This window comes from Ictalurus punctatus, chromosome 3, assembly GCF_001660625.3.
Source record: "Ictalurus punctatus breed USDA103 chromosome 3, Coco_2.0, whole genome shotgun sequence".
Lineage (NCBI taxonomy): Eukaryota > Metazoa > Chordata > Actinopteri > Siluriformes > Ictaluridae > Ictalurus > Ictalurus punctatus.
This window is the reverse complement of record NC_030418.2, coordinates 7068964-7081423: the sequence shown is the minus strand read 5'-3', so window position 1 is coordinate 7081423 and position 12460 is coordinate 7068964. Positions and strand designations below refer to the sequence as shown.

At 41.3% G+C, this 12460-nt stretch overlaps 1 protein-coding gene across 4 annotated transcripts in view; it reads right to left on the bottom strand.

Moving 5' to 3' along the window:
• Window positions 1-12460, bottom strand: part of arfgef3 (ARFGEF family member 3) — a 35717-nt gene that overhangs the window by 21691 nt on the left and 1566 nt on the right. For 2 of the 4 annotated variants that reach the window (XM_053679495.1, XM_047154359.2), the window contains exons 2-13: window positions 11001-11052; window positions 9958-10039; window positions 9384-9518; window positions 7028-7096; window positions 4993-5115; window positions 3507-3552; window positions 2800-2884; window positions 2456-2560; window positions 1786-2113; window positions 1551-1663; window positions 568-1466; window positions 113-279 (exon numbers count right to left, since the gene is read on the bottom strand). In XM_053679495.1, the coding sequence (XP_053535470.1) occupies window positions 113-279; window positions 568-1466; window positions 1551-1663; window positions 1786-2113; window positions 2456-2560; window positions 2800-2884; window positions 3507-3552; window positions 4993-5115; window positions 7028-7096; window positions 9384-9518; window positions 9958-10039; window positions 11001-11052 (2204 nt within the window). Of the gene's footprint in view, window positions 1-112; window positions 280-567; window positions 1467-1550; window positions 1664-1785; window positions 2114-2455; window positions 2561-2799; window positions 2885-3506; window positions 3553-4992; window positions 5116-7027; window positions 7097-9383; window positions 9519-9957; window positions 10040-10525; window positions 11053-12460 lie in introns of those variants that run through there. The other 2 variants (XM_053679494.1, XM_053679496.1) reach the window with 2 other exon arrangements.

Genomic DNA, 12460 nt, shown 5'->3' with positions numbered 1-12460 from the left:
TGTTGAGATAAACCCATGAAAGCATATTGAATACGAGCAGAATTCTACATTCTTTAGGTTTAACTGGCAGTCGGGACAGCCGCTAGAAAATGCTTACATATATTGTTCCTACCAGAGTGACAATGGGAGGAGAGGGTTTCCTTTGGTAGTAACCACAGGTGCTCAGTTTGAGGTTGAGGAGCAAGGCATAGTAGGACACCAAATACAATCCGTCTGCATTCATCAGGGCCTGGCAGTTCAGATTCTCACTGCCCTCGAAGCCAGGAGAGTGAGTCCCACCTGAAAGGGAACAGAAACCATGGCAGATGGCAAACTAAAGTGTGCAATAATCTCTGACTTTAAGTGATTACTGATCTATGACCAGAAGGCTATGAGTTGAAATCTCAGATGATTTTGATTATGCAAGCTTGCCATTGTTGAGTCCTTGAGCAAGCCCCTTAACCCTTACCCACTCCAGGGGTCCTATACAATGACTAACCTTAAACCATGAACCCAGAAACAAATACATTAAAATCATTACTTGCATCCTCTAGAAAAGAATCCATCGCAAATGCTTTGTTAACGTACCTACTTGCAGGCCTGAGCAGAAGGTTGAGGAGAAGTTTTGTAGCGCGACATCCACATCAGCAGGGCTGTGCTGGGCCAAAAGGCGTGGCAACAACGCCACCAGAGACTGAACAAAGAGGCGGGCACTCTGCTGGTCTGCTTCCTGGTTCTTCAGCAGCTTGAGCGATAGCGCGGCAGTGCGCAGTGAACGATGGGCGGGGACATGGCGGAGTGTCTGCTCATCGTCAGCCAACGAGCCGTTGTCTGAACCGACGTCCGAAACATCCGAGCGTCCCGAGTCCTTCTCGGCAGCCGTGGAGTACTGATCGCACGAGTCGAATTCTGTGCGGGAGAGCTCTTGCTCATCCACGCTGAAATTGCTCTCGCTGTATCGTGAGCCGTGTGAGCGCATGCGGGACTCCACTGAAAGGAAGTTGGTGAGGTCTGGGTACGCCAGGGTATGGCTGCGCTGCACCACATCTGGAGGGGCACCACTTTCCCCCGCAGCGCCGCCACAGGAGGAAGGCGAAGGTAATCGCGCATCGTCTCCGCACTCCTCCGGTGTGGTTCGACCCGGATCCCCCTCCACAGTAACCTGGCCTGTGTCGGCGGTGACGCTGATGCTGATGTCAGGGCTGCGTTCAGGAATAGCAGTCTCCCAGGTGGCATTTTCGGAGGACAGCACGTGCCGCTGCCAACGGAAGTCGGCCTCGTTGAGCTCCACCGATTCCCTTGACAACTCCGCCCCTTCTTTCAAGTCGTCCAATCGACGTAGCAAAAGTTGCGCCTGGTCTATATGCAGGCCACGTCCCTGGCTGAGCTCGTCGAGGGCAGTCAGTAGGGCACAAGCACAAGAAACAGAAGAATAGCAAGCCTCGATGCCACCCTTCACACAGGCTTCCGTCATGCCGTCCATCACCCTGCAGAAGCAGAACGCACAAGTGTCTAATACGCCGAAATATCTAATGCTCAAGCTCATTTACTGATACGACCTTGACACTTACAACTTAAGAAGGTCGAGATGTGATTTCCTCTTTGAGAAGGATCTCTTCCTGGTCTCGGGCTCAATCACACATGGGCCAGCCAGGTCAAACAAGCGCTGCGGGCTACCGAGGATCTAGCAGCAGACCACAGAAGCGAGCTAGCTTAACAGACTAAACCAAATACGAGTAATTCTCACAGAATTGGTAACTCTGATAATTATCAGCAGCGTTAACTATGGTAACTTTAAAACCCCACCTCCTTCATGATCTTGATGGCCTCCAATCTGTGCTGTGGAGGCGGGTAGAGCAGGATGCGGTGGTAGAGAGACTGCAACACAGGCTTCATGGACTCCACACAGCTCACTAGCCGCACGAGTTCCGCTGCGATGTAGCAGATGGTGCGGATCACCGGTCCAATCATGGCAGGGGCACTGGAGGAACAGCCAGAACCCCGACCCTGATCACTAACCACTGATCCTAGTGCAGCATCCACCTCCTGTGTTGGAGCTCCATGAGCAGAGGTGATCGTCTTATCGTTCAGAGGGTTGCCCGTGATCACCACAAGAACTGGACACAGCTGCTTCCTGTATGGTGGCACATGTCCAAAACACCCAGTGGCCATGTTATTAAGTACACCTACCAGTCACCTTGTGTGTGTGTGTGTGTGTGTGTGTGTGTGTGTGTGTGTGTGTGTGTGTGTGTGTGTAGACGGAACATATTATTTTGCATTCAGGTACACAGAACAGTTCGTTTTGTTTAGGTTAGGAGTTTTTGTGTGAGGAAAAATAAGCAATTATCAGAAGATCCAGTGATCAATGTTGCCAAGTATAAAAATAAAATAAAATGAATAAATAAACAGCTTCTACTGTACATTATGATACAAGATATCACCATTTGTCTAGCTTATTTTATATAAGACCTTTTACCAGACGAGATCTGTGAAGTTGCGGTTCAGGTGCATTGTGGGAGGGCAGCTGCTGAGCATGGCTAAAATGCACTCCAGATACAGCAGCTGCAGCAGCTGGTTCTCACTGGCAAAGGAAAAAAAAATTGCAGTGCCATAATACACAACAGTAGACATGTAGACAGAGAAAGGTAGACTGAGAGAATGACAACAAAGCCTAGAGGCAAACACCTGTCAAACACTCGCGGTTAACGCATTTCAAACAGTTCATTTAATCATCACAAATGATTAGAAATGGACAGTGGAACAGCATTGCAACAAAATCTATTTAGGCCAAACGTTTTTTTTTTTAGGCCAGACACTTACCATGAAACAGACTCCAGTTTTTCACAGAATACAGTCAGGACCGTCACCACGTCCTCATACAGCGCTGCTGTGGTGGGAGAAAAGTCTAACATACACACACACACAAACACTGCATTACAGCTAAATAAAAAAAAAATCAGATCCATAATACACACACCTACAGTACAAGAGGCCTGCTTCACTGCTCCACGCTCTCGAATACCTGTGTGTGAATGTAACTCACGGCACCTTCCTCTCATCTTAATAACCACGCTCACCAACACTGCTCTGCGCACTCACGTCAGCCCTCCTCACTTATTTGATATATGTCTTTAAATAGCTTGGGCTGTGGTTTGCAAGACAGACTACCCAGCCCAGCGCGAGGTCTCACGGCACCTCTGGTACATACAGTATATGTGACTAGTCAACTCAACTGAAGAACCAGCAAGCTAATAAAAGCTCCACGTCTGCACTGCATGCACAATTATGTTATATTTAGTATTTTAATCTTTTTTAGTACTCTATTTACTAAAACTGCTTTATTTGTTAATTATATAAATGTATTTTGTATATTATTTAACTGCAAATGCAAATGACATGCCTAAATATACAGTCAAACCCCGACCAGAACTCTACGATTTTATATGACCGTATGCAGCTCATAATTAAATGTACAATTATGTAATTACGCATTTATATAATTATGTGTTAATCATAATTAAACGTACCTTTGCGTTTGCTTGTAGGCACTGTACGCTCCCGTTCATCTACACCCTGTGAACGCAGAACAGAGTGCTGAAGGGAACAGCTAGTTTATTTACAATATTACATGTCTTGACACTGAACGATTATAAAAATATAAATCAAGCTATGACGTCAAGATATTTTCATAAAATATCGGTATTCACTTCTACATACGTCAATGTAATATCACCAAAAGAAGAAAAAAAAAGAAAATCATAACCTGTTCTTGTTTTGGGATTCAATTAAACCAAGAAGAAACCAGCAGGGGGGGTTTCTTACATCTAACATGTGAAAATACATTTCTCAGCTAAAAAGGAAGATCTGTCTGGCACATTTTGCAACGGGATTATGAGCTCGCATTCCTAAAAAGGACAAGTGGAACCTTTTCACTTGAATTTTGCCTGTAAAATGCTTACATATACATATGCTACCCAGAATTGCTGAAAGTGTATCAAGACCAAAACATGCTCTAAATCTTGCTAAACAAGTCAGCATGCTCAAATTTTATGTGTAGGGGCCAGTATTTGTTCTGTATCACATACACTTGCAGCAAGGACATACTGATCAAATTCGGAAAAAAATGTTAGCCCTTTCATTTAAGACAGAGGTTCTCAACCTTTGATAACTAAAGCCCCCCCATAAGCATATCATGTGCCCACCCGCCATTGGAGAAGATCAGGTGTACTGATTATCTATTCTATATAAAATCAATTATATATATATATATATATATATATATATATATATATATATATATATATATATATATATATATATATATATGCGCACCTAATCTACAATCTGTTTTTGGTGGATAGATAGAACAAAAGAACTAGGCTGTAATAATGTGGACTATTTTACATGTAAAATATGTTGCATTATATTCATCTTGCATTCTACAATCTTTCGCATAAGAGTGATGTAAATTGGGAGGAAGGGAGCGTCTCGTTATCATTGACATTGTTAAATCTCCGGCTCTCAGCCTCTCACTGAACAGAGCAGATGCAGAGAGCGGTGTGAGTGCATCGGGAAAGCAAGTCCTTGCAGGACAGTACTGCCGTTTGGAAAGTTGCTTATGTTTGTCTAAAAAGTCGATAGATTTGTCGCTAGGCGCTTTTTTTTTGCACAAAAAAAAAAAAAGGTGACTAAAGGGATCTGAAAAGTCACTAAGCTGGCAACACTGGTCTGCACTGACAGCAAGATAAAAGGCAGACTAAGCTCCACCTCTCCCTAGCAAAAAGAAAATACAGTTAGAGAGGGAATGCGGGGTTTTTCATTTATGTACTTTCTATTTGAAAAGCAATAAAATACACAGATAACACAAATGATGCCCTGTCTGTTTTTTTCTTGAAAACAATTTACGCCCCCTTTCTGATCTCCCCCGGTTGAGAGCCACTGCTTTAAGACGTTCTTTAAGAAGTCCTGACAGAACTTTGTGGGTCTGTGTGTGTTAGTTAATAGATGACTCACTGTGCTGTCCTGTCTGTGGTGTAGTTGAAGGGTAAGGTCACCCAGTATCTGACTTAGTGTGGCCCTTACTGCTGTGTTGATGCTGCGTTGATGACAACTCGATATGTATGTCTGGATACAAACCTGCAGACCACACACACACACACAGACACACAATTAATCCACGACAATCAATTTCAAGCATCAACTGTGTGAATAATGGGTGCCATAAATTTACGTTTCACGCTGGGGGTGGCAATATTTAATTGTCCTGACACCTTTGCAGTGGAGCATTTTGCATTCTTACACAAAAAATATAATCATGAGCTACCCCACAGTCGATATCGTGCAGGTTTCCGGATGTTAATTTGTGCATTTTGTGTTCACATACTATTTGTATTATAATAAAATATATAAATGTCCTTTGCGAGTGCATGTGAAAAAGCCTAACACAAAGAATATTAAATGGAAATTTTAACATTGAATGCACCAATAAAAAAAGACATCTGAAACATACTGATCAAGCTAATCAGTCATCAATGTGCTACACTTACACCTAGTCCAGATTAAATGAATACTGAGCTGACAGGCTTTTACACTATAAAGTATCGTTTGTCTTATTTGCCCAATTTGTGCTGACATCTTGAAGCCACAAAGTAACAGGAAATTTCAGCCTGAAACCTGGTTGCCTCTGCCAGAAGGCTAAGACCATATAAGAATCTTTTAACGAGACAATAACTCCAAATAAATATCTGTGTCAGCGTTAAATGAACATTTGGCAACGACCGTCTCGGTTTTCCAGATTAAAAAGTAGACTGAAATATTCTGCATGGATTCTAAAGAAGAAGAATAATAAGAAGAATAATAAGAAGAAGAATAAGAAGAAGAATAATAAGAAGGAGCCTTTATTGGTCACATATACATTACAGCACAATGAAATTCTTTTCTTCACATATCCCAGCTTCTTAGGAGGCTGGAGTCAGAGCGCAGGGTCAGCCATGATACGGTCCCCCTGGAGCATATGGTTATAGAGCATAAGGGGCTTGCTCAAGGACACCACACAGGCAGCTTGGCAGTGATGAGGCTTGAACCACCAACGCTCTGAGCAGTGCCCTAGAGCCTTATTTTGGTGCCAATAATTTTGAAACAGCGTTTTTGCATAAAACATTACTGTTCAAAATATTTGTGTGTGTTATTCATTTTAGCTCCTTTTGTCACCATTTACAGTTAACTATAATCAGCTGTGGAAGTCTAAAATGCTAAGTTCCTCATTAAATCATTAACACTGGATCGTTTGTGGTCAGCATGTTATTTGTCTTCCAGGCTGGCACTTCTTTGACTAAACAAAAAGTCACTGGATGCAAACCTTCTGCTGCAGTATGCCAGAAAATCTGAAATGGAAAATTCCTTACGTCCCTGTTTGCATCACTCGGCATCATAAGTGAGGTGTGTGACACTCTGAAAGGGAAAGGATGCTTCAGATATTCCATGTGCGCACTGTTCTACACTCATACGTGGCATCTCGTCTCATAGCAGGATGTTCGGTCACCATGGTGACAGAATGGCCAAAATGTTAAGGACTGGAAAAAAAACCCATTACGTTCAGGTTGTCTGCCTGTCATGGAAAAAAAATTTAAAAGGGGGAGGAGAAGGGAGGTTAGTCAAGGCTGCGTACTTTATGGGTTCTTGCCTGGTGAGACACTGAGTCATACGAACACGTCAGGGAATGAGAGACAGAATGAGAGAGAGAGATGGAGAGAAAGAAAGACAGATGGGATAGAGCGACAAACACTGAGTGAGAGTGAGCGCTCTCCTTTTTTTACGAGCTGCTGATGACAATGTCCCACCAGCTGTGCGAGAGAGATATGAATGGATGCGTCTGGCACAGGCCTAACAACAGACGTGGAATTCCTGGAGGATGGACAGAGCGCATGGCAGTGTGCTTGTGCACGACTTTACCAATTAATGCTCCAGCTGTCCTTTTGCTGATCAGCTTATATGGAAAATAATAACAAGGGACAAGTCTTCGATTGAGCTTCTAATAAGACATTCTTACCTCAGCAATCCTCAAGATGTTGTTACCGTTGAACTCAAAGCTGGAGGAGTATGTGACACAAAGCAAGACCTGTGACAAAAAAACACACACAGAAACACAAGAGAGATAAGGTTACATTAAAGTAGACATAACATTCACATCCCCTTCAATGAATTTGGCCTCGGTACCCAGACGAACAGCACAATGTTCATCATCCTGAGAGTTCTACAGTGCCATGTTGAGGTTACAGCATCTACAGACGGTAGAGAATGGCACCCACTAACAGAGCCCAGACTGCACAGTGACACTGAATTGATTATGCATGCTAGAAGGAAGACAGCACGTTTTGACGTTAACACCTCGAGTGGTGCTGCATAAATTACTCCACAGTAGGCCATGCCTAAATTTGGCCAGTAGTTCAAATTAGAAAATCTAAATGTGCATGTTTTTGTTGGTCTCAACTGCAGTCAAATGAAGAGAACCTGCTTCTACCGAGCAAAAGGGTTTAGGATACGAATTAAAAACTAGTAGTGTGCTTCAGAGCACGTTACCGAAGCCATCCGATTTAATGAGAATTTCCAACTTTCTAGTTGTTACCAGAGACTTGATATGATTGTGCCCGTGTTCAGCGTTGAATTTATTTTATTAATAATTAATAAAAAATAAATGAAGTGACGTCACACTCCACAGTAGTGGTTAATGCCCGTATGAAAGTAGACACTCAAGGCTTTAAGAATTTGCAATGAGTTTTTTTCTTCTTCTTTTTTTTTTTGTTTTTAACCTAGCCTCCTAGGTTTAATTGTTATGATTTTATTGTGGTGGTTGTATACGGTGTTTTACGATCAAAAAAGGCTTTAGCTGAGCTGTCTGTTTTATCTTTCTACCAGTGTTATTGTGGAGAGGTGTGAATTATTTGCCCAGCAGCAGGCTCACACCCCTCCCATTTCCCATCGCCCTGCTCCCCAGCAGCTAAACACAGAGTCACGATACTCTACACACAGAAACCCAACAGTGTCCTGACTAATATTATAACAGACTTGATTTGTTTATACTGATTGAAAATGTCCGGTAAGTCGATTTCCTTTCCGCAGGCGAGACAGAATTGCAAGAAAGTGGTATTTTAAGATTCTATCTGGCATGTTGTTAATTAACTAACCACATCACATCAGACGTCATCAATAAGGGACAATCTATTTACTTGCTGTGTTTTTGGTGTAATATATATATATATTATATTATATTATATTATATTATATTATATATACTTTTTAAACATAACTGCTCTAATACAAACTCACTGATAAACGTGGCTTTATAAGGTTCTATCTGCTATCTTCAAGGATGAAATTGAAACATCAAGATCAATGTCCACACACAATCTATTAATGTATTGACAGAAGACAGCTTGATGCCTCAGTATGGCAAGATGGAGTGGAGTGTGTGTGTATGATTGCACATGTATCCACGTAAATATGTTTTAGCAACAACTTAAGATTTTCAAGAGTAAAACATTCAAATATCTTGCATGTTAGATCTGACAGAATACAAAGCTAAATAAAATTATTCAAAGTGCAAATAAACACAATGTGGTCGTTTGATACGTTTAAAATGCCTTTCTCTGCAGCATTATACCAGTTATTAGTTACTGACATCGTTGAATTGCTTCCTGGGAAACGGCCAGCTGGAACCTCATAAAACGAAATGGTATCTGAGCTTAAAGAACAACAGGGTTCTATCCGTGTTTGGCCGCCATTCAGTGGTCCACTTTCTGGGCTCCTGAGTGGCGCAACAGAAAAGCCAAGGTACAAAACCGGCCATGCTGTCTGCGTGGGAGAAATGGCATACTCTCAATCTCCTGTCAGTCATAGCAACATTAGCCAATCTTGGGAATCTGTGAGCTCATGTATGCAGTATGTAAGAGAGTAGATATTGCTTCCCTCTGAGTGCCCTGTGACACAGGAGAATGCGAAGTTGGGGAGAAAATGTAGGGGGGTTCCCCAAAATATCCACTTTCTAACTGTCTGAAAATATGATAACGTAAATGTGTAGTAACCTTGAAGTGTAGCTCTTGTTGAACTGTAAATGCTTATCGCTTAGAGGCAGATTAGCTGGAATGTCAAAAATGCCCCAGACGGCTCTTCCCATGATAGAACCATACAGCACTAAGGTCATAATCTGTTGCCTTTTGCTTTGCTTTGTCTAATGTTAGCTCTGTAGTGCTTATAAAGATGTACAGAAATAACATAAAAGCTCCCAATTTCAATTAGACATAAGGTGAATGGAGAATTTTGTATATTTGTGTATATTAGAATCTAATAGAGCACATATTCAAGCTCAAAATTCAGGAACTATTGCAGCCCTAAGCATATGGACTGACCTTCATGACCTCCACCTGTAGATCTTCATGAAGCATAGGGGTCACGCTGATGGCATCCAGCATCTGACTTAACAGGTGCTTCTCTGGCACATCTGGTTCCACCACAGCGACAAAGCGATCGTCACACAGGATCTTCTGCCACAGCATCGTGTTGGGATGATAAAGAGGTTATTAAACAGAACATTCTCTGGACACCCTTTACTTGGAATTCGATTCGTGTCCTAAATGTTCCACAGGATTTAACAAGCCAAAAATACGAACGAGTAAACAACATTACTTTGAAGCTCATCAGAGCTAACCTTATTAGAGAATGATACACAATCCAAAGTATTATTTCATAACATGTGATACGAAATTATACGGATCATCTACTTATTTTACGTGAAAACCGTCAGGGAAGGATTTCCTGCCGAACCTCTAAACCCTAAATCTTACTTATTCACTTATAAGATGTGTTGAAAGTGAGGAATGAATTTGCTACCTAATCACATGCATTTTATTGAGTAATATAATAGTTACTGTTAATTGTCCATGATGTGCATTTTTCTGGAAAAATTCAAAATAATGGCCTCACCTGCATTCCCGTGAGAGCTGTCTGAGCCAGCTTTGGGTTTTTGGACTCGAGCGCGAGCTTTAACGGGAAGAGACATCTCTCTCTAAAAGCACAGAGCCGACAGTCATTAAAGCATTTCCCAACCCAGATCCCCCCTCACTAAACACTTGTTTTTAAGGATGCGAATCAAAAAGTGTAAGAATCGTGCACTTCTTTTAAAAACCATTGACGAAAGATCTATGAAAGGACTACTGTATAAGGACTGCTTAGAACAATCATTACTGTAGGAAACAATGTGACCCAATTCATCAAAAGTGTTTTTGAGAGTTATGGATGGTTTCTTTTCTTTTTTCTAAACGTGAGCGATTTGGTACTCTGTCTGATGTTGTTCAACCTAAAAAATGTACCCTCAGAAAGACAAACTGTGGCACAGTGGCTCCCTCACAGCTCCTGGGTTCACAAGTTTCCTCCAACTTGTCAGTCGCTTGGTTACACTAAAATGCCTCTAGAAAGGAATGAGTGTGTGAATGTGTGTGCATGGTGCCCTGTGACAGACTGGTGTCTCATTGAGGGTGTACTCCTGCCTCACCCCCAGCGTTCCCGGGGTAAGCTCCAGATCCACCAGGATAAACTAGTTCCTGAAGATGATTGAATGTAGACTCATAAATATTTGGCCATATTAGTCCTTCAAGCAAAGACAGCATTATAGTCAATTTCCAGAGGTGTCTGCATTCATCAATATCAACCTAACAGCGAGCAGAAAAAAATGCTAGTTACATCCAGATTCTACACAAATCTTCTGCTGGCATGCAACACAACAGCACTCAACTCATCCGCGGCGTCTACAGAACGGCATTTCGAGCCTGCAAGGACACCACCTGATTTCAGTAATGAGCTCGAAGAAGAAAAACCTCATTAGTCAGGTTCATGTTTAGAACAAATACGTGCAGACATGGGCATGTTCGGCCGGATTGAGCCGAGGACGAGAAAGACAGCAGTGTAATATTCATCTTGAAAAGCGGATTCAGTTAGCCAGCAGGAATGAAATCCAAGACGCTGCTTACCTGACCTTAAATGCTGACGTCTTAACTGATCCATTTTGAGCCTCCAGGGTTTCTGTTACAAGCAGAAAAAAAAAATTAATGACCCAAAATACGTTACTCAAATGTTCAGATTTGCACCAATCCGAATTAACGCGCGTGCCACGAAGATAACCACGCTCGTCTCACGTTGTTCTACATGATGCAGTATGTTAGTAACACATCAGCAAGGCACGACTGCATAATTTCTGAGATTTATGATATTATCACAGCAGATAAAGTAACAATTTATAACAATGATAATATGACAAAATGGTCATCACACCATGAGCATCAGTTTTTCATGGTTTCATTTATTCATTACCACAGCAGACCTTACATCAATCACTTAGTAAGGTGAAATATGAGAGAACTCAAACTCACACAGTGAGCTCACAGAAAACAAAAAGTTTAACAGTTTCTCATGACTAAGATGGCTACTGACCATCAGACAGATGCATCTCCTATAGATATTCTTCTAAATGCAAATGTATAGTAGCTCAAATTAGAGTTCAATCAACTGATCGGTTTTGCCAATTAATCGATACCAATAACTGATTGCTGGAACTATCGGTTATCAGCAAAAATCCATTGCGGGAGCGGCTGAGAAGAGCCTGCTGTCATTATACAGAACAAGAGTGCCTCTAGAGGCGAAATAAAATAAATCACTAACCAATTTTCTTGTTACTTGAAGTGTTTTTTTTTTTTATTCATTAATTTTAGATGCCTGTTTTTATTTGTTATTTGGAGTGTTATTAGTTGTTGGCGTGTTGTAATTTGGAGTGTTACTTTTTAGTTCAGTTGGGATGTATATCTTTTTTGTACTTATTTATTAATAGTTCATATATATATATATTTTTTTTTCCTAAGGGTGGGGGGAAATTCAATTCTTAGATGCACCACGATGCAGACGTGGACAATTCTGAATCGATTCACAAATGTAATAAAACTATTTTCTAAATATTAACCAATAACGTAATGTTGACGGACCGCGAAAGTGCAGCACCCGGACAATCTGTGGCGTGCACATAACAGAGACACACGATAGTAGGGGAGAACTGTCACATTTATAGCACATTTTTTGACAAGTTTCTGTTTTAACTCAGTTTACACAAAAACAACAGACTTATACAAAGGAGTCATACAAAACAGAGTTTTCAGAGGAGGGATTATCACAGCAGTAATGGCGATTTGGCACACTTCCAGGTTTAGTCAATAGAAGGAAAAAAAAAAAGATGCATCAACATGCATCGATAATCGTTTTATCATCACATCACAGGCCTCTGAATCATAATCGAATCAAATCGTGAGGTGCCTAGAGATTCCCACCCTGAATATAGTCATAGTTATATATTTATTTCATTTTAAATAGTACAATACATTTTCATGGTACAGTCAGCACTGTTTCTTTTTTTAATAAATTTAAGGAATGTTCTACTTTGAGT